An 18,901-nucleotide genomic window follows, 5' to 3' on the forward strand; every position below is an offset into this window, starting at 1 on the left:
TTCTCCGATGAGCTGAGTGAGATCGAAGAATCCGGTGTCGCAGGCCTGCAACATGATTTCAAGAGGATTGAGCTTCGATGTTTCCATTCTAAAGAGAGCGAAGTCAAGAACGAAGAACGAATGGAGACGCGTCCAACTCACCCGTCCCGTCACCGCCTTCACCTTCTCTCCCGTCGGTACCCATCGCAGCCTCTCATCAAGTCTGTCAGATCTGAGATACGCAAGATCCTCATCTGTCGCCTCAAACTTCCTCGGGTAGGACGCCTGCTGGTTGGACGTGGACGCGAGGAGACGAAGGATGGCGGATTGGATGTTGACGAGCTGACGACGATACCCAGACGATTCGAGAACGAAAGCGATAGGATAGAATAAAGTCAGATGCAAGTCGATGGAGTTGGCTTGAGAAAGAGCGAAGCAGGAGAGATTGACTCACAGCGCTCTCCGACAAACCGTCGATCCTCAGTCCTCTAGTCTTCCCTCCTCCTCCCTCCCTCGCCCCAAACGCCTCTCTATGCAGCTCAAACAACGTCCACTTCCAAGTCGAGTCTGCTCTCAGAACAGGAAAGAGAGTAGCAGCCTCGCTCTGCTCTCGACGCGTCTGCTGTTGGGGAGGGAAGCGAAACGAGTCTCCTCCGAAAAACGCGTCCGACGGATGGGAGTGAGGATGAGGGAACGATCCAAGAGGGAGAGGAGAGCTGAAGGACGTGGGAGGAATGCTAATGGGGAGGGAAGGGTCGTGGTCTGAGAGTCTGAGAGCTTTACGAAGGAGATCGACGCGGAGGTTGGTTGAGGTAAAGTCGGGGTGGAGGAACGAGGAGAGAGGAGGGTAAGTCGAGTCGCTCTGAGAAACGAGAGGCAAGTGAGGGGAGAGTGAGCCATTTTGCAGCGAAAAGAAATGAAGGAGGAAGCGGGAGGGAGAGGAAAGGAGGGACGAACCTCAAGTGCGGCGACGTGGGAGCTCAAGTCTGACGCGTCGACCTCCATCGACATCAGCCCTATATAGAGATGAGAGTGCGGATGGAATGATGCGGAAGGCGTTGAGGGGGGTTGGGCAGTCGACGTTGAGGAGGAAGGGGAGAAGGAAGTGGAGGAGGAAGCTGACATGAGAGGAAAGGAGGAGCGAGGCGAGGTGAACCTGAGATTCGATCGAGATGGGGGTGAAGATGAAGACGTCGAAATAAAGACGTCGAAGGGTCTCTATGAACGGGAGCGGATATGCTGAAAAAGGTGAGAAGAGGAGGCGCGGTGCTGGATGTGGTTGAGGAGAAACGGTGAGAGGAAGATCAAGCTCGGGAGAGGAGACGTAAGCGAGCTTCCGCTGATGCCCGGCCAGATCCGCTGCTTCTTGACGACCATGTTCACGGAGCGGTAGCTTCCCGGATCGGATAATCGAATCAAGAAGGTTTCAGAGAATTTTTTGGGAGGAGGAAAGGGAGGGAGCGAAGGAAAGGGGGGCTGACGTTTGAGCTTCTCGTTTCCAGAGTTTCAAGCTCAACGTCCTAGCCTCAGCAGATTTTTCGAAGCCTCTTGACCGAAGTTCGATACTTTGAGCTTCCTGCTATGGTTTGGAAGATTTGCTGACTGATGAACTTTTCTTCTGTCGACGGTGAGAGGGAAACTGCCTCCACTTCGAGCGAGCTTCGACTTTTCAACTCAAAGTCCACCTTCTCCTCCCCCTCCCTTCCCTTCGCCCCATCTCTTTTCGCCATCTTATGCCCCCTCGACGCGCCAACTTTGGAGGACAGCTCTCTGGTTCTCAAGGATCTTCGACTCCTGCTCCTCATCGATCTCACGCTTCCCCAGCAGCTCCCTCAGGCGCTCCTACTCCTCACTCCAACGGATCAGGTCAGATCCAGGGAATCATTCTCCCTCAAGCGGTTGTTCTCGAATCTCTAGAAGATCCGGATAGCGAGGAGGAAGTCTGTCATATCTGCGCTGAGCCTATCAAGTACTACTCGGTCGGAGTCTGCAACCATGTGAGTTCTAGGAGCGAGGAAGGGAGGAGGGAGGGAGGGAGGAAGTCGACGCACCTCGAGCTGACCTCTCCTTCCCTCTTTCTTCTCTAGCGGACCTGTCACGTCTGCGCTCTTCGATTGAGAGCTCTCTACAAGAAGAACGCTTGTACCATCTGCAAGGTACGCATCTTCAATCCTCTAGACTAACGAGAGAGGTGGCGAAGGACAGGGAAGCTCACCAATCTCTTTCTCCTCCTTCTTTCAGACCGAGTGTCCAGACGTCATCTTCACCACCTCTCCCTCGCTTCCCTACGAGGAAATCGCACCTTCGGACTTCAAGGATGATCGTCTCAACATCGTCTTCGAGAATGCAGACATGGTTTGTTCTGCTTCCTTCATCGGCTTTCCTTCCGTCGGAGCTGACCTCCCTTCCTTCTCTCCTCTCCCTCTCCCTCGTTCTTCCTGCGACGACAGATGGAAGACTCCCTCCTGCTCCTTCGATTCAACTGTCCCAGCAAACAGTGCGACTATATCGCTTCGGGGTGGCAGGATCTGAGGGTTCATGTTCGAGTCGCCCACAAGACGGAGCTCTGGTTCGTCTTGCTGTCTCTCCTCCTCCTCACCTCACGGACCCTCCATCCTTTTCCTTCGTGCTCTCCCTACTATGACCTTTGCTGACCTGTGCTTTTCTTCTGTCTCTTTTCTGTTTCTCAGTGACATCTGCATCCGATTCAAGAAAATCTTCTCCCACGAACTCGAGCTCTACCCCTCTCAACTCCTTCAACATCACAACCCTTCTATCCTCGAACGAAACCAAAAGCTGCCGCCTTTGCCTCGAGGTATGGAGATCACCAACGAGATGGGAACTCATCCAATGTACGTCTCTACCTCCCATCCATCCAACTCGAAGCCAACTTCTATCCAGAAGTGAGGTTTTCCCGGCGAGATCGAGAACTGACTCCTCTCTCTTTTCGGATCCGACTTTTCGTTCGTTCTCGCAGGTGTGGATTCTGCCATCGGGGATTCTACGGAGCTGACGAGCTAAGGCAGCACTTCAAGGAGACTCACGAAGATTGCTTCCTCTGCAAACGAGCTGGGATCCAGGATCTCTAGTGAGTTCTCGTCGTCTCTGATGGAGACGCGGCGAAGGAGAGGTTGAACTCTGGCTGACTCGCCTCTTCCCTCTTCCTTCCAGCTTCCAAAACTACGCCAAGGTCGAGGAGCACTTCCGGTAAGTCTGTCGTGTACTGTTCGATCTTCCCTCTATGAGCACGAGCTGATGCTGAAGCTCCTTCTCGTCCTCTTTCAGAACCGATCATTTCCCTTGTTACGCCGCCAGCTGTCTCGAGAAGAAGTTCGTCGTCTTCTCTTCCGACATGGATCTCAAAGTTCACCAAGTTTCAGAGGTGAGTTCTCCCTTTCTCGTCCTCATCCTTCCTTCTCGCTCGATACTCGAAGCTCACGACGCGTCTCTTCTCTCTCCTCAAGCACGCCGACCAAATGTCCGCTCGAGATCTCGCCCTCGCTCGCCGGATCGAAGTCCAGATGTCCTTCGAGGACGTCCAAGTCAACGGAAACCGAAACAACCCTTCCAACTGGTCTACTCCCAACCAAGGAGGTCGAGGCGGTCGAGGAGGAGGAGGAGGAGGGAGGGGAGGACCTCCCGCTGGGCGAGGAGGAGCGTCTTCGTCGATGCACGGAGGGAGGGAGATGGCTCCTCATCAAGCTCAGGCTTCGGGAAGTCGATCTGCGACTCCGGTGGGAGAGGTTGGAGGGAGGAGGTCTGGATTTGCTGGCGGGTTGACGATGGACGATCCCTCGTCGAGTCGTGCGACCGGAAACGGAGGACAACAGCAGCAGCAACAGGCGAGGCCATCATTGGTTGGACCTATGACTGGAGGAGAGGATCCTGATCGAGAGACTATGGCGTGAGTCTTTTCTTTCTTCACTCTGCTCTTTCGTGAAGGCTCGAACTGATCGATTTTCGACGCGTCTGCAGTCGTCACGCCGCCCTTCTCTCTCGAGTCTCGATGCTCGTCAACCACTCGGAAGCCAAGCTCGCCGTCTTCCGATCCGTCGTCTCCTCCTTCCGATCAGGTCAGAACGGATCCAGAGACGTTATCGACACGATCTACAACGTTCTCGGAAGGGACGTCAAGTCAACGGTCATGGTCGTCAAGTCGGTCGAGAGTCTTCTGACTGGAGTCGATCAGGAGAAGAGGACAGAACTGTTAAACGCCATAACATCTTGGGGTATCGCTGTGAGTCCATCTCTTCCTTTCTTCGCGTCAAGAACCTAGACTGACAAGCTTTCGCATCGAACCCTTCGTTCCAGAAAACCAACGAGTTCCCTTCCCTCGAAGCCCTCGGATCCTCTCCCAACTACGCTGGAATCACCACCGGTCGAGTCATCGACGTCAAGAAGACTACCTCCCGAGCAGGACACTCCGGTCAGGTCTGGGATCGAGTCGAACGAGCAGCTTCAGCAACCTCCGGCTCCTCCAACGGAAACGCTCACGCCGGACCCTCCTCTCGACCCGCTCCTCCTCGTCCTACTTTCCCCTCCCTTCGAGAATCAGCACCCTCCTCCTCTCGAGCAGCTCCTCCCTCCCGTCACGTCCCCGGATCCACCGCCTGGGCTTCCTCCCAAGCTTCCTCAGCCCCTTCAGGTCCAGCCTTCCCTCCTCCCGTCCCCTTCGCCGCTCCTCCTCGTCAACGACCCGTCCCCATGTCGGTTCACGTCTCCTCCTCCCCATCTAGCTCGAGGACATCAGCCGTGCCCAGACCGGCGAAACCAGTGTCGGAATCGGCCTTTCCGTCGTTGCCTACCGGAACGGACGCGAGTCGAGCAGCGGAGGAGAGGAGAGCGTTGTTTGCGAACCCGAGCAAGAGGACGGAGACGATTCAGAGGATTCAGGGGATGAAGAAGGAAGCTCCGGCTCCTGTTTGGGGAGCGGGTCCGAGTGGGAGTGGGAGTGGGAGTTCGAGTGCGGCGGGGTCGTCGAGTGGTGCTGGAGGAGGAGGAGGAGGAGCGGGAGGTGGTGGAGGAGGGAAGAAGAAGTCGAAGAAGGGAGAGCTGTTGTTCTCGATCAGTGCGAGACCGAACTAGATTGCTCCCTTATGTTTAGACATCCGCAGTCGATTCAGATGGCGACTAGCTTCAGCTCAAACGGATCCTAGTAGCGCGTCGAGAGTTCGGTTATGAGGCGTCTCCTCTCTCTTCCTGGCATAGAATAGAAGTTTCGAATCTTGAACAAAACTCCATAAGTAGATAGATAAAAGGCGAACGAGACCAATACTGAAAAGCAAAAAAAAAAAACTAGCTACTACTCTCCGCTGACTTTCCTCGCCTAGAACGATGAATCCCCCATCAACTCCCTCTCCACCTTCCTCTCCTCCTCCTCGTCCCCCTCGTCGACCTTCGTTCCACCACTCCCCTCCTTCCCCTTCATCTTCGAAGGCCTGCGAGGACCCCTGATCTTTCGAGGAGGTCTCCACATCTCTCCTCCCTTCTCTTCGACAGCCGTCGACGCCTCCGCTGATCCTCCTCCTCTTCCTCCTCCTGTCCCTTCAACAGCCTCCACGGGTGGCCTCGACCCTCTTCTCGCTTCTCTCCCTTCCACGGGCGACGACGTTGGTGGTTTCGAACCTCCTCTCCGCCCTCTCCCTTCCCCTGGCATCGAATCCAGGAACGAAAGATCGAGGCCGTGCGAAAGATCGATTTTCATCCCTTCCAAGACGTCGACTCCTCTTCGAACCCAGAACTCGACGTGAGGTGGCGAAGAGTACCACGGAGTGGCGGCGCTAACCTTGAGGGAAGTTGCCGAGCCAATGGAGGAAGTGATGGTGGCGGTGGAGGAGGAGGAGGGAGGAAAGATGAGGGAGAGGTTGGACGCGTCGTCTCGATTCTTTTTGCTCTTCTTGATCTTGGGACGAGGGTTCTTCTTGGTGTTCAATTTCACTGAGGTCGAGGTCGAGGTCGAGGCTGAAGCTGAAGGTCCGTCGTCGACGTCGAGCCACCATCCCTTCGGATCGTCGAGATCAGGGATCAATCCACCGCTCCTCACCCAACCAACCAAACTCTCCTCTCCTCTCGCCCTCTCCAAAATCCCAACCACCGCCAACAAGCTCCTGTCCACTCCCACACTCTCAACCTCCTTCACCAGTTCCTTCGCCGGCGTGGGCAGAGTCGAAGGCTCCACGTCGTCGTCGTCGTCGTCCAGACTGATCTCGTCCGGGTTCGGCACGACGGGAGCTGGGGGAGGAGCGTTCTTCGCCTCCTCTGCTGCTCGGTAGAACTTGGCTGAAGCGGTGGAGAGGACGGAGTCGTAGTCTGGGACGGGGAGGTGGTTGAAAGGTTGGTTGGAGGTTTTGATGTGGGAGTCGTCGAGGAGAAAGGTGTTGAGAGGGGAGTAGGGTTCGAGATTGTTCAAGGGGCGAGAGGATCGACCTTTTTGGGTTGTGGGAGGGAGGGATTTTGGGGAGTTGAGGTAGTTGAAGATGACATCGAGATCTTTGATGGTGACGGATTTGGAGTCTGTAAGAGGACGCGTGTGAGACGACGAAAGGGACGCGACGCAAAAAGGGCAAGAACTCGACTCACTGTACTCAGCATCGGACAACCCAAGCGTATCTCTCGCCCAAACCACTCTCAGTTTCATCTCGTTCTTCCTCTTCTCGACCTTCTCCGTCCCTTCTCCTTCAATCTTCTTCTTCGACGTCTCCTGGCCCTCTCTCATCCCCAAGAACGTGAGCATCCTGTCGACGTTCTCGGGCGTAGCACTACTCCAAACTCCCACCTCCCATCTCTCCTTCAGATAGCTCATCAACGCATCGAGGTAGGGTCGCTTCCTGTAGGACTGGGAAGAAGAGGATCTCGCTCGGTAGATGAGGGTTCCGTTGAGATCCAGAAGGAGGAGCTTCTTTGGTGTTGTTGGAGTTGGACTGAGTCGGGAGGAAGGAACGAGGGAGAGAGCTTCGTACTCTGGAGTGGGAGTGGTTCGTCGTTGGGGTGTGGGTTTTGCTGGCTGGCGACGTGTTGAAGTAGGAGATCTGGATCGAGCGCTGCCTCCTCCTCCTTGACTTTGGTTCGGACGCTGGCGGTAGTCCGAGTTGGAGTAGTTCTGGGAGGAGTGGGGATGCTGGTAGGACTGAGAAGGCTGCTGGTAGGGTTGAGGAGGTCGAGGAGGGAGTCCTCCTCCTCGGTCGTAGTGATGCTGAGGCTCGTAGTAGTGGTCTCGCGACGGCGGCTCGTCCCTTCGATATTCCCTCTCCCTCTCTCCTCCTCCTCCTCCTCCTCCTCCCCAAGCATCACGCTCGTAAGCACCCGAGCGACGGTCGTCGCTGACTCTTCCATCTCCATCCCATCTCATGTGTCGAGGAGGAGGAGGAGCTGGTTCGTCTCGGTCTCGACCTCCTCCTCTCGACTGCTCGACGTAGTTTCCTCCGCGACCGTACGAGTGCTGCTGAGGAGGAGGAGGAGGAGCTCGCCAGTCATGCTGGGGCTGGTTGAGGTGTCCGATGGGAGGTAGGTTGTAGCGTTCTTGAGGTTGCCAGGACGAAGAAGAAGAAGAAGAGGAAGCGAGAGGAGGGAGGTAGCGACTGGAGGAAGGTGAGACTGCAGAGGAAGAAGGTTGGTGCGAGAAGGCCTGAAGAGGATGGTAGGCTCGTTGATGCTGCTGGAGAGGTTGAATATAGGAGGGCTGTTGGTAGTTCTGGTACTGCTGCTGCTGTTGATACTGCTGTTGTGGCGGTGGAGGAGGAATTTGGGAAGGCCAGGATTGACGATCGTCACGTCGATGGGAGGGAGGAGGAGGAGGAGGAGGATCTCTGTTGTTTCCAGAGCTGTAGTAAAGAATAAAGAGCATCAGTCTAGCCATCAGAGAGTCGTAGAGATTGGATGCGACACTCACTTGATTATCGAGAGACGAGACGAGAGAGGGTGAAAAGGAGAAAGGAAGGAAGGAAGGAGAAAGTTGAGCTTGACCTTTGGTTCCCTTGTTGATTCTCCCACTCTTCCCCGATTGCTTATGAACGCACCGGTATGAATATCGTGAGGGTGGATGGTTGTTGCTGTATGATCTGGACATAGCTCGGACGCAAATTCTCATCCACAGGAGGGAAGAGGTTCTGGATGGAGGAGAGAAGGGAGAAGAGGAAGCTCGAAACACCCCCCTTTCGGACGAGCTCGACCCTTTCGCTTCTTCCCCTCCAACGTCCATCATCTCGAGTCTCTCAAAACCATGTCAACCCGTCTTCCCTCTCCTCGTCTTCCCTGGGATGTCATCGGGAACATCATCGAAGCGAACTGGATCGAGCCCATCAATCCGTCCGAGTCGACAACACGCCGTTGCGTCTCTTTGCTGAGCCTTCAATGGCCTTTACCTTCCGCTGTGGGGCTATAAGAGCCAACAGGAAGGACCTGTTCACCTGGATGATGGTAAGAAATCTTGAACATTCAGCAATGCGACGTCTGGCATACTAACCCAGGCTTCCTTCCTCTTGCTCTCTCTCTCCAGGTTTCGAAGGAGACCAAGGTCAGCTTTCTCTCCTCTTTCTTTCCTCCTTCGCCTTCATCTGACCATTCTCTTTCGATCTTTATAGAACATGGCATCCAAGCTCTTCTACTCCTGCATCGCGCTCACCAAACTCGATTCCCTCCACAAATTCAGGATGCTCGCCGAGGCTTCGCTTTCGTCCACCTCATCCCCTCCCGTCGGATCCCTCGTTCGATACCTCTCCCTCCAACAGATCGTAATCTCGGAGGATGAATGGTCACCCGCGAATGATGCCATATGGACCCTCGAGATGTCTTGCCTAGTTCGCTTGCTCCCAAACCTCAAGACTCTCCGAGGATCCAGGTTGACCTCGCCCACGATTCGGAGCCTGGAGGAGCTGGTCTCTTGTCCTTCGCGTCCGCTCAGCAACCTCGTCGACCTAGGAATCTCCTCTCAAGCCCTTTCAAACTTCGTCTCGTTGCTCGAACGCGTGGCCTCCACTCTGCGCTACCTCGGGCTGTCCATTCAGAGAGCAGAAACGGGAGCTTTCCTTCACGATCCCTCAACCTGCCCCCTCCTCACCTCCCCTCTCCTCACCAAACTCCACCTCTTCGCGGCCGGTTACTTACATGAACCCCTCCTCCTACCCCTCCTCTCAACCCGATGGTCCTTCCCAAATCTCCGTTCCCTCGTCGCCAGCGCGTCCCCCGCCCTCCTCCCCTTCGTCCAATCCCACGGCCACCAACTCGAAGAGCTCGGACTCCTTCTTCAATCCTTCTACGATCCTGGCTCTTATGAGGGATGGTTCAAGCTCTGCCCCAATCTCAAAAGGCTGGTTTGGGAGGTCTGGGAGCCTGTTGAGGAGGACGGGTCGAGGCCTGTCGCGTTGGCGATTGATGAACCCATCCTTTCTGGTCCGTACCGTCGCCATCGCTCAGAACAAAGGGACGGAAATCTCCCCACCCGACTCCTGGATCGCCGAGAACGTTCCAAAGGTCGTCAACAAGACGAACTTCCCTTCTCTTGAACGAGTCGCCTTCGATAGTTGCGTCGATGGGATTTCGAGGACGTGAGTCTTCTTCCCCCATTTCTTCTCCCAAATCCTCCCGTAAAGGCTACTTAAACGTCCTCGTTTCTCTTTTGTCTTTTCCACTCTTCTAAGCCTTCTCCTCTGGAGTCGAACGCTCGTCGAGCAGGGCGTCGTGTTCACTTGGGAACGGAGTTCGATTCTGAAGAGGCGAGCTATCGTCTCCTGCTCTCAACCCCTTCTTCTCTCCCCACCTCAACTCATTCTGACGTTTCCTCCCCTTTCCTTCATCTTTCAGCCGTCTCTTCTGGTGGAAAGATCGCCGCCGATGGGAGAGGGAGGAGAGGAGGAGAGCTGGGGTCGTCGACGCGTCGAGTTCGTTCAGCCGTTCCTCTTGTTTTCTTCCTCTTCCCTTCCTCCTTTCCACCATCTGATCCAGTATATTCCTTTTATTATTGCTTCTAGGTCCAATTCGTCGAGAGATGGAGAACTTGGGGGGTTGGGGAGCTCGATGGAAACGGGGGTCGCGTCGTCGAGTTCGAATCGAGGGAAGAACGAGAGGGGATAGATAGGGAGCTGGAGGTTGGGAGGTTGAGATGGAATCTTGTGTAGCTCTCTGTTAGTTCATTCCTTCTCAAGGAAAGCTTCTCTCTCGCAAGAACCAAACAAATTTCGCCCTCTCGACGACCCCTTGTTCCCGACGTCACGACCTTCCGAAGTCGATCTTCTTCTGCCCTTCCACCTTTCCTCCCAAACCATCACCTTCTTCTCTCCTTCTAACAACCCCACCCCACTCAATCCACCTTCAAAAACGTCCACCATGTCTGTTCGTCCCCTCTTCTTCCTCTGCCGTCTCAACCTTCGACCCATCCTAACCACCCCTCTCACTTCGCATCGCTCCATCTCCCTGTCCTCCACCTCTCGATTCCCTCCTAAGAACGCCGCTCAAGACCCTTACACCTCCAAGGCTTCCGAGAGCCCTAGCGTCTCCGACAAGGTCCAGGAGCTCCTCGCTGCTTTGAAGACTGTTCAGGTGAGTTCTGAACGACGACGCGCAAAGAAGAGGGACGAGAGGAGGGAGGGAGATCGAGAGCTGGTCGGCTCGAACGATTGGCTGATCACCTTCCTCTTCTCCTCCTTTGGGTGCTAAATCTGGAATTGAAATAGACCTCGATGCTCACTACTCGAGCTCCTGATTCGGACGAACTTCACTCGAGAGCTATGCACGCTGGTTCGTGATCCCCTTGCCGTCGTCGTTGGTTGAGCTCATTCGCTGACCCCCCTCCCTTTCTGTCTCCCTTTCTTGGACTGCAGCTTCGACCGAGGGACTCCAGTTCACCTTCTTTGCCAACAAGGAGAGCGGGAAGATGGATGGGATTGAGAAGGATAGCGTGAGTCTGCGGTTTTGCGTCGAGAGGGATGACAGTCGAAGCTCACCTTCGTTCTCGTCTCTTTTCGGTCTCAAGCACGTCAACATCTCCTACTGTCAAGACGGAGGAACCTGGATCTCTATCGCTGGAAAGGCTGAGGTCTCGAATGATCGAGAGAAGATTGCGAAGCTCTACAACCCCATGCTGAAGGGTGAGTTCAAAGCTTCGACGCGTCGTCGTTTCGTTTTCGCCTCTTCTTTCACTTCGTCCCACGTCTTTTTCTTCTCTAAGCTGACTCGCCCCTTTCCTCTCTTTATTTCCATCTTCCCTCCAGCCTGGTTCGGAGACAACGAGAAGCCCAACCAGCGAGGAGACGAGAACGACGAACGAATCGAGCTCATCGAGGTTCGACCCATCGAGATCCGCTTCTTCGTTCAGAAGAGGACCGCCGTCGGCAAAGTCGTCGATATCGTCAGCTCAACCGTCACCGGAAACGTTGCCACCCCTGGAGGGCTCATGGTCCTCTCAGGAGAGGAGTTGAAAGAGGCTCAGAGGATCGCTCTCTCGTCTTCGTCGAAGTAGATACGAAGTGAGAGAACACGATACGAAGATCGAATGAATTACGAAACCCTCGCATTCATGGCCTCGCCTCGGAAAGAGCACAAGAGCTGGAAGATGAACTCTCGGAAGAAAAGAGAGAGAAAAGAAGAGGAGGTTCGACGCTCATCATATCGTGTCAAACGCCTTCCTCGGCTTGGGCTTCTTCTCGTTCGGCTGCTCGAACGCAGCCCACTTGATATCGTCCCACAGTCGATTCGTACTAGGTCCTCCAGGCTGACAAGCTTCGAACTGAACCTTCGAGATGTTGGACATCACGAAGTCGACGACGTTCTCGCGACGTCGTTCCAGTTCTCCCTTTCGGAGATCGGCGTCGGTCTGCGAAGACGTCAAGAAAACAGGTTCAGCGTCTCTTCCTAATTCTCGCTTTCTTCGTGCTGAGCGAAAGTAGAGAAAGGAAAGAGAGAGAAAGAAAACGACACGACTCACCGAGCACAAAGGTCTCCCCACTCCCACCCTCGACTGCCAAACCACCGCCTGCCTCTTCGCTCCCAACATGTTCAAGCACGACCTCATCCCGTTATGACCACCATGCGTCCCTCCCTGTCTGATCTGGATCTTGCCCTCCTGGTAGTCGAGGTGGTCGTGAATGAGGTAGTAGACTGTTGAGCCGAAGGAGGGATGGGAAGGATCGAGTTCGAGGGGGTAGCGAGCGAGGAGTTTGGCGACGCAGGCTCCCGTGAGGTTCATGAGTTGTTCTGGAGAGCCGGGGAGAGAGTTGGGTTAGCTTGGTGTAGGAGAGAATGGGAAAGGGAAGGAGGGAGAGGGAGAGAGGAGGGAGGAGGGAAAGAACGAACTCGGTTTCACCAAAGTGACTTTAACATGCTCTCCTAGCAGTTTAGGATGGGGTATGAACCCTTCCGACGTGTAGCCTGCTAGATTCTTGTCCATTGTGAACTTGTTGAAGTTGAGATCTGTGGAGAGAGAGTCTACGAGGAGGTGGCCAATGCTTCAAAAGAGGAAGGGAAGGGAAAGGAAAGGTGAGCTTCGTTCTTTCCTTCCTTTCCCTCTTGAGGCGAAGGCTCTAGACGGACCTGTGTTTTGTCGAGGGATAAGGAATGTTGCCAAGACCGATACAGACGAGATGTTTCACCAATGGTGGAGGAACAACGGGCTCTACGAGCGTAAAGGCCATGGGAGAGAGTCGAGGAGGCATGGTGGGAGGGAGGAGGCCTGAAGGTGAGAGTTGGAGGGGAGGAAGAGGTCGAGCTCATTTTGGAGTTTGAGGTGGGAGATTTCGCTCGGAAAAGCTCAAAGGTCGGAATTAAGATCTCTCTTGAGACTCTCTGCGCTTTCTTTTGTCATCTCGTACGGGAGAAATCCTTCACAGCAGTCAGAAAGGCAAGGCTGGCTGCTCAAGGAAGTCGTCGCTCGTCCTCTCCTGCTCTCTCCTCTCACTCTACACCCTCACGTTCTCCTAAGATCGCCGGATCGAAAGTGAAACCACAGAAGGAACATACATCTCCTCCACCTCCCTAATCCCACTTGTTCTCCGGATCCTTCTTCTTCGTCTCCTTCAAGAAGTCGTGCAGCTGCCCTGAGGGTGTGTTGGCCTCCTTCTTCGACTGCACCGCCTTCGGATCGAAAGCCCACTCAGAATACGATCGAGCTTCTTCTATAGTCTGACGAGAGGGCTGGTGGATCGAACGATGGCTCCTGGTCAGTTTGAGAACGGAGCAGGGGGGCGAAAGGGAGAGGGAGGCGAGACGAACGACAGCAGTGAATCCGATCTTCTCTGACGACTGCAAGACCAAAAGCGGAAGCAAGAGGGCAGTCAGCCTCTGCTATATCATCGTGTTAAAGAGAGTCCAACTCACGATCGTGGTAGCCTTCCTCATATCCTCCTCTGTCTCGACCTCCATGAAAGCGAACCTTCGACTCTTGTGCCTCAGCTTCCCTGATTCGTTCTTGGGCATAGGAATGTAGATATCTTTGATGTGGACTCCATGTCGATCGTACCGAGATCGGATGTGACTCTCTCCGTAGAAGGCGGGGACTTTGGCGAGCTGTTTGAGGGAGAGAGAGGGAGAAGGAAGGGAGGGAAAGGTCAGCTCTCTTCTTTCCTTTTCTCCTCGCTCGTTGAACGTCAAAGGCAAAGGCAAGCGCGGAGCAACCGCTGATCCCAAAGTTGCTACAGTTCAGGGAGGAAAGAATGAGGTCGAGCGTGGAGAAATATCGAGAAGGAGAAGAGGAAGCAAAGGGAGGGCGGAAGGAAGGGAAAGAGAAGAAGCTCACGAAGAGAGTCGTTGGCAGTCCTGGACGTTGGCTGATCCCTGCTAGACGACCTGAAGCATCGTAGTGATTGGACCGAGCTTGAAGGAGGATAGAAGCGGGGGGTAGGCGGGACGAGGACGCTACGGCGTTTCGGAGGACGGGGAACATGGCTTAAGAAAAGAAGGGAGGGAAGGAGGAGGAGTCGAAGTTGGAGGTGAGCTCGACGAACTGGAAGTTTGAAGCTGTTTTCGTACGAGAAGAGGCCCAAAAAAAATTGCAGCTTTTCTTTCCTCGTCGTGTCGAGGTTCTGAATGTGAAAGCTGAACGAGGTGGATTTTCTTCAAAGGACAGACGTCGCGACGCTGTCCTTCTCCTCTGGGCTCGTTCGAAACAAGATCAAAAACTTATCATCACGGAATCAAATCAAAGAGACTATATCAAAACTGCGTCATCCTACTACTGTTCCTTCTTCTACTCGAGCCTTTGCAGACGGTTCTTCTGTTGAAACCGAACAAAGAACAAAGGAGGAACGCGTCAGTTTCGGTTCGCTTTTCGCTCGAGAAGCATGCGAAGAAAACGCGACGAACCTGTCCCGAGAAAGGTGGCAGACCAGCCGAGATTCGAACACCTCCAACCAGACTAGACCAATCGAGCTTGGCTCCTCCGTTCGCTCGAGCGGAGATGAGATGCTGGTGGGCGACTGGGAGAGGAGGAGAGAAAAGGAAAGATCAGCGAGGGTAAGAACACGGGTGGGAGGCAGAGAGAGTAGACTCACTGTCGATAAGAGGCATGGGGACTCCGTGCTCTGCGAGAGCGAGGGAAAAAGGAGGAGAGGAGAAGGTCAGTCGAACGAAGAAGCGTTTGAACAAGAGCGGGAAGATAACCAACCCTCAGCGAGCTTTCGGATGTGAGCAGCGTCCTGCGAGAAGGAAAGAGGAGGCAGAAGAGATCGCGTCAGATCGAGTTGGAGAAGAAGAGATCGAAGCAGTCGTGAGGAGGAAGATTCGAAAACGAACCTTGATACCTCCAGCGAGAGTGAATCCGTCCTGTCCGTTGTAGTCGTTCTTGAGCATCTTCTTTCCGTAGGTGAGGAAGGAAGGAGCAGGGTAGACGTCTGTTTCGTATCAAGATCGAAGCGGAGGGAGTCAGGTCGGCTTGGCTCGACGACGACGCGTGAAGGGAGGAGAAGAGATCGAAGCGTACCCTTGATCAACTCGTAGAGCTTGTCCTGTCCGACTCCGGACTGCTCAGCAAGAGTCATAGTCTCAGCGAGAAGCTCAATGACACCGATGACTGTAGCGAGGAGGAAGGTCGAGAGCATCGTGATCAGTTTTGAGAGAAGGGCGGGAAGGAGGCGGGAAGGTCGACTCACTCAACGAGTTTCCGACGAGCTTGAAAGCAGCAGCCTTCTCGACGTTGGCTCCGAGATCGTACACCTTCCTTCCGAGGGCAGGGACAAGGAGATCTGCGAGAGGAGGAGGAGGAGGAGGAGAAATGGAGGAGCAACGAAAGTCAGCTTCGATTTGGTTTCGAGCTCATCATCTCGAGCTCGCTACCAGATGGTTCTGAGCAAGATTGGCCTCACGAGAAGCATGCTTCTTAGCCCTGAGATCTCCCGAGATGGCAAAGATCAACTGAGCGTCCAAAGCGACCTCAGGTCGACCGAAAGCAGGGCAGGAAAGGAAGTGTCGGTGGGGAACTTTGGCGGCGATTCGCTCGAGTCGTCCAGCGGTGTGAGGGTAGATGGTTGAGGTATCGATGAAGAGCGAAGGCTTTCCTCGTCCTCCAGCGCTAGAGTAAGGCAGAAAGAGAAGGAAACAGGTCAGACCAAACGAGATTGAAGGCGGGCAAGAAGAAGCAGAAGAGGGAGGAAGGAAGGAGGTACGTCACACTTACTAGGCGGAGTCGGGAAGAGCCTTCTTGGACTGCTGTCCAGCGAAAAGGTCGACGAAAATCTCCTCGAGGGCGTGGTCGGATCCAATGGAGGTGATGACAACGTCGCATCCTGAAAGAATGAGGAGAGGGCGGAGGGAGGAAGGAAAGAAAAAGGATAGGGACGTCAGCTCTCTGAGATTCCAAGGAACTACCTCTCTCTCCATCGCTGGAAGTATCGACACTCACGCTCAGCAACCTCCCTAGCAGACTTGGCTACAACTACAGGAACGGCATTTCCGTCCTTACCCTCAGAGCAGAGCTTGAGGAAGTCGTCGATTCGTCCTTGGGATCTGTTCCAAACGATGAGAGGCGACCTTCCCTTGGATTGAAGGGAAGCGGCCATGTTCTGTCGTCGACAACAAAGGAACAGAGGTGTTAGCTCTCAGCTCATATATTCCTCGAGCATGTATGCCACTGCCGCTTCTCTAAAACCACTTCATCTCGGGGAGCATTAGAAGAAGGGCTGAGGAAGGTTGAGAGGGAACGAGAAGGGAGGCGATGGAGGATTCCTGGACCTTCCCTCACCTCACCATTCTGCCCTTCCCCTCCCATTTCAACGACAGAAAAACTTCAGCAGAGTATAGAGAAACTCACGAAGGCCATCTTAGATCCCATGTTTCCAAGTCCAACGAAACCAACTCGCTCCTGAGGACGGCGAAAGAGGAGGGAAAGCGGATCAGTTCTCGTTCCTTCTCGACTGCTCCCTCCCTTCCCTCCCTTCTTTCGCTCGTATAAGGATGTATATACGGACGTGAGGCTGAACCGTTGGTGAAGACGGACGGCTAAAGGGATTGCTCGGCTCCGAAGCAGGAGTATCGATGAGAGGAGTTCCAGGCATGGAGTGGGAGGGGGACATATGAAGGGAGGACATTGGGAGGAGTGATGGTTTGAGGTGAACTGCCGCACCGACGACCGTTTCTCGAACTCTTTCTCGACCCAGAAGAAGAAAAAAGCCGGTCGTTCGGCTCGACGATATCGTAGATACGGATATTTTATCTAGAAGACGCAGCGAAAAGATCGCTTGAAGAAATTTAAGGGGGGGCAGAAAGAAGAAGAGCGACCGGGGAGAAAGCGGCTCTGGAGGCCTGGCCATCTCTTCTGCCGCTTCCTTCTATAGCTCTGCCTTTCTACGACCCAGTACTCCCTCTTTCGGAGCATTCGTTACAGAGCTCCAAAGGGTTCTTTCGGGTTCTCGAATTTGAGTAGGAAAGCCGCAAAAATGAGCACCGAGAGGGTCGACGAGATTCGCCAAACAACTTCTCGAGTCGAGTCGCCCGTTTTACCTTTTACCAACCACGACGCGCGAAGGAAAGCTCAGCGTTGAGCGAAATCAAGATAGAAAGAGATTGACATAATGCAGTGGGACGGTCGAAAAGATCACTAGCCGAAAGAACAGCAAAGAAAGGAAGAGAAAGCGACGCGGCGGACGAAACGAAGGCAAGAGGAAACGACCAAGGGAGGAGAGACTAAGAAGCGCAAGACTTAAAAGAACGAAAGTACGTATCGATCCCGGATCCAGCATAGGGATATCGAAGGTCGAAGAGGATCCGGATGCGAGAGCGAGAGTGAACGGGAAGGGAGGTGAGACGAGGGTGACGAGCGATCAAGGCAGAGTTCTGCAAAGAAAAAAGACAGGATCAGTTTCGAGAATTAAAGAGCGAGAGTCAGAGAAGAAGAAGTCTTCGCCAAAACGATGGGAACTCACCAATCACGTCTCCTCCTCGTTCGACGCGTCCTCCATCCCTTCTTCGAATCCCACGATCGTCCCATCCTCCTCAACCCACTTCCACTGCCTGTTCAAAAATTCAAGCAACCACCCTAGTTCCTCCTCTTCGTAGTCACATCCTCTCTCCTCGAGGTAATCGAGGTACATCTGCCTGAACCTCGTCCAAATCGGTCGTCGGACAGAACGAGGGAAGTGGTGGAATCGTCCATTTCGGAGGAGGTCCACGTGGAAGGTGATTGCGTAGTCGAAGGCGAGACGATCGCAAGCGAAGTCCGAGTCAACGAACTCAGCGTGAGTAAGGTCCGTTCCTGCGACGAGGGAGGAGGAGGGCTCCGAGGGTGAGGGACTCGGATGGACGAGGTTTCGAAAGGTCTCCTTCCATCCGTCGATCGCGAATATCCTCATCCACCCCTCGGTCTCTAACAATGACACCCACAGGTTCTTCGGCTGGATGGGAAACAAAAACTTCCTGATTCCTTCCCTGCTGCTGGGACCGAGCGAGAAAACCAGCATGGTCTCGACGACTTCTTCCTCAGGACCTTCATGGCTGTATTCGTACCTCGTGAACGCACGGTCCTTCTCCTCCCTACTCATCTGGAGATGTTGGCTCTTGAGCTGCTCGAAGAGATGGGAGGACCAGCGAAGTCGTCCGTCTTTGGGAGGGGAGGAGGGAAGGAGGAAGGTGATGCGGTCGAGGTTTGGGAAGAAGTTGGGATGGGAAGGAGTGAGTTGGATGCACTGGACACTGTTTGAGGTGTATCCGTATCCGTAGGAAAGGTCGTAGGGAGGGTAGAGATCCCCGTTCTGATCCACTGCGATGGGAAGATCGAGGGACCTGTCGATTCTGAGCTCCCTGACGAAGCTCCTCAAGGTCTTCGCTTCCTCCCCTTCTCCAGCGAGTCCGCCGAAGCCTTCTCGGAAGATCTCGAAGTCCTCTGGTTTGGTGATGCTGATGGAGTAGTAAAGCGAAGGGAGGACGAGGAAGAGGAAGTCCCAGGAGACGAGGAGAAGGGAGGTCGAGCCTCGAGTGGGAGTGACGAGGGTGAAGTTGTCCTCGGGGACGTGGAGGAGTTCGTCTCGTTGGAAGTAGAAGTGGATGATCTTTTCAAGGATCTCGACGGGGAAAGACATCTGTGAGGGGGAAGAAAAGGGAGGAGAGGGAAGATGGAGTTGGAGGGAAGGAGCGGAAGAGGAGTTCGTTCGAGCTCACCTCTCACTGTTTTCTTTTATACGTCTGCCTCCTTTCTTCCAGAATCTCTGTTCATCTCGTGAGAGTGGTGAGAGGATGCTCTCCTTACATCAAAGAGAATACATCCGATCGATATCTACAATTTCAAACCGAGAAAGGACGACGCGAGGCGAAAGAGCTCGAGACAGAAACGAAGGAGGGTTCTGTATCTGTACGGTAGTAGGAAGGACGTGAAAAAGAAAGAAACCTGTAGGAGTGTTCATTGAGTCCTTTATACGAGATGAGGTGGGGAGAAAAAGCGAAGGGGGAGGGAAAGGAGGGGGAGGGGACGTGACGAAGAAAGAAAGTTGCAGAGAACGAACTAAAGGGA

The 18,901-nt window shown here is 54.2% G+C and overlaps 8 protein-coding genes across 8 annotated transcripts; 3 read left to right on the forward strand and 5 right to left on the reverse strand.

Moving 5' to 3' along the window:
• The first annotated feature begins 1,492 nt into the window (after positions 1–1,492).
• Positions 1,493–5,276, forward strand: HEL2 (E3 ubiquitin-protein ligase HEL2). The gene is made up of 11 exons (XM_076644267.1): positions 1,493–1,976; positions 2,067–2,135; positions 2,221–2,334; positions 2,430–2,548; positions 2,670–2,831; positions 2,957–3,067; positions 3,151–3,186; positions 3,265–3,361; positions 3,444–3,883; positions 3,955–4,216; positions 4,291–5,276. Exons 1-11 carry the CDS (start codon positions 1,713–1,715, stop codon positions 5,062–5,064), a joined length of 2,448 nt encoding a protein of 815 aa, XP_076501075.1. The 5' UTR covers positions 1,493–1,712; the 3' UTR covers positions 5,065–5,276.
• BDY24DRAFT_432372 (uncharacterized protein) lies at positions 5,277–7,506 on the reverse strand. The gene is made up of 2 exons (XM_076644082.1): positions 6,559–7,506; positions 5,277–6,492 (listed from the first exon to the last, which is right to left on the reverse strand). The coding sequence occupies exons 1-2, from the start codon at positions 7,325–7,327 to the stop codon at positions 5,306–5,308; spliced, it is 1,956 nt and encodes a 651-aa protein (XP_076501076.1). The 5' UTR covers positions 7,328–7,506; the 3' UTR covers positions 5,277–5,305.
• Positions 7,507–8,370: 864 nt separating this feature from the next.
• BDY24DRAFT_3184 (uncharacterized protein) lies at positions 8,371–9,844 on the forward strand. The gene has a single exon (XM_076637039.1). It carries the CDS (start codon positions 8,562–8,564, stop codon positions 9,477–9,479), a length of 918 nt encoding a protein of 305 aa, XP_076501077.1. The 5' UTR covers positions 8,371–8,561; the 3' UTR covers positions 9,480–9,844.
• A 378-nt stretch (positions 9,845–10,222) lies between these two features.
• On the forward strand, positions 10,223–11,485 carry BDY24DRAFT_373321 (uncharacterized protein). The gene is made up of 6 exons (XM_076638282.1): positions 10,223–10,305; positions 10,417–10,512; positions 10,647–10,710; positions 10,794–10,870; positions 10,946–11,060; positions 11,184–11,485. The coding sequence occupies exons 1-6, from the start codon at positions 10,300–10,302 to the stop codon at positions 11,429–11,431; spliced, it is 606 nt and encodes a 201-aa protein (XP_076501078.1). The 5' UTR covers positions 10,223–10,299; the 3' UTR covers positions 11,432–11,485.
• A 90-nt stretch (positions 11,486–11,575) lies between these two features.
• PTH1 (aminoacyl-tRNA hydrolase) lies at positions 11,576–12,623 on the reverse strand (the record flags this gene model as incomplete). The annotated part of the gene is made up of 4 exons (XM_076642880.1): positions 11,576–11,785; positions 11,897–12,165; positions 12,265–12,416; positions 12,502–12,623. 4 exons carry the CDS (start codon positions 12,621–12,623, stop codon positions 11,576–11,578), a joined length of 753 nt encoding a protein of 250 aa, XP_076501079.1.
• Positions 12,624–13,078: 455 nt separating this feature from the next.
• BDY24DRAFT_373329 (uncharacterized protein) lies at positions 13,079–13,883 on the reverse strand. The gene has a single exon (XM_076638283.1). It carries the CDS (start codon positions 13,847–13,849, stop codon positions 13,265–13,267), a length of 585 nt encoding a protein of 194 aa, XP_076501080.1. The 5' UTR covers positions 13,850–13,883; the 3' UTR covers positions 13,079–13,264.
• Positions 13,884–14,072: 189 nt separating this feature from the next.
• On the reverse strand, positions 14,073–16,597 carry BDY24DRAFT_373336 (NAD(P)-dependent oxidoreductase). Its single transcript, XM_076638284.1, has 12 exons — positions 16,368–16,597; positions 16,211–16,261; positions 15,803–15,962; positions 15,578–15,686; positions 15,267–15,472; positions 15,054–15,146; positions 14,885–14,974; positions 14,698–14,795; positions 14,570–14,600; positions 14,457–14,486; positions 14,269–14,381; positions 14,073–14,179 (listed from the first exon to the last, which is right to left on the reverse strand). Exons 1-12 carry the CDS (start codon positions 16,485–16,487, stop codon positions 14,153–14,155), a joined length of 1,128 nt encoding a protein of 375 aa, XP_076501081.1. The 5' UTR covers positions 16,488–16,597; the 3' UTR covers positions 14,073–14,152.
• A 526-nt stretch (positions 16,598–17,123) lies between these two features.
• On the reverse strand, positions 17,124–18,518 carry BDY24DRAFT_373347 (uncharacterized protein). Its single transcript, XM_076638285.1, has 2 exons — positions 17,322–18,518; positions 17,124–17,232 (listed from the first exon to the last, which is right to left on the reverse strand). The coding sequence occupies exon 1, from the start codon at positions 18,471–18,473 to the stop codon at positions 17,325–17,327; it is 1,149 nt and encodes a 382-aa protein (XP_076501082.1). The 5' UTR covers positions 18,474–18,518; the 3' UTR covers positions 17,124–17,232; positions 17,322–17,324.
• Between the last annotated feature and the right edge of the window lie 383 nt (positions 18,519–18,901).

This window comes from Mrakia frigida (assembly GCF_051309035.1).
Source record: "Mrakia frigida strain ATCC 22029 unplaced genomic scaffold BDY24scaffold_1, whole genome shotgun sequence".
Classification (NCBI taxonomy): domain Eukaryota; kingdom Fungi; phylum Basidiomycota; class Tremellomycetes; order Cystofilobasidiales; family Mrakiaceae; genus Mrakia; species Mrakia frigida.

Coding starts and splice junctions, on each gene's coding strand:
- HEL2 (XM_076644267.1), top strand. CDS start 1,713: ATGCCCCCTCGACGCGCCAACTTTGGAGGACAGCTCTCTGGTTCTCAA. Junction 2,832..2,956: donor GAGATGGGAACTCATCCAAT/GTACGTCTCTAC, acceptor TCGTTCTCGCAG/GTGTGGATTCTGCCATCGGG. Junction 3,187..3,264: donor AAGGTCGAGGAGCACTTCCG/GTAAGTCTGTCG, acceptor GTCCTCTTTCAG/AACCGATCATTTCCCTTGTT.
- BDY24DRAFT_432372 (XM_076644082.1), bottom strand. CDS start 7,327: ATGAGATGGGATGGAGATGGAAGAGTCAGCGACGACCGTCGCTCGGGT. Junction 6,493..6,558: donor GTTGTCCGATGCTGAGTACA/GTGAGTCGAGTT, acceptor GTCCTCTTACAG/ACTCCAAATCCGTCACCATC.
- BDY24DRAFT_3184 (XM_076637039.1), top strand. CDS start 8,562: ATGGCATCCAAGCTCTTCTACTCCTGCATCGCGCTCACCAAACTCGAT.
- BDY24DRAFT_373321 (XM_076638282.1), top strand. Junction 10,711..10,793: donor CTCGAGAGCTATGCACGCTG/GTTCGTGATCCC, acceptor CTTGGACTGCAG/CTTCGACCGAGGGACTCCAG. Junction 11,061..11,183: donor CTACAACCCCATGCTGAAGG/GTGAGTTCAAAG, acceptor TCTTCCCTCCAG/CCTGGTTCGGAGACAACGAG.
- BDY24DRAFT_373329 (XM_076638283.1), bottom strand. CDS start 13,849: ATGTTCCCCGTCCTCCGAAACGCCGTAGCGTCCTCGTCCCGCCTACCC.
- BDY24DRAFT_373336 (XM_076638284.1), bottom strand. CDS start 16,487: ATGTCCTCCCTTCATATGTCCCCCTCCCACTCCATGCCTGGAACTCCT. Junction 15,963..16,210: donor TGGGATCTAAGATGGCCTTC/GTGAGTTTCTCT, acceptor TGTCGACGACAG/AACATGGCCGCTTCCCTTCA. Junction 14,487..14,569: donor CATCCGAAAGCTCGCTGAGG/GTTGGTTATCTT, acceptor TCGCTCTCGCAG/AGCACGGAGTCCCCATGCCT.
- BDY24DRAFT_373347 (XM_076638285.1), bottom strand. CDS start 18,473: ATGTCTTTCCCCGTCGAGATCCTTGAAAAGATCATCCACTTCTACTTC.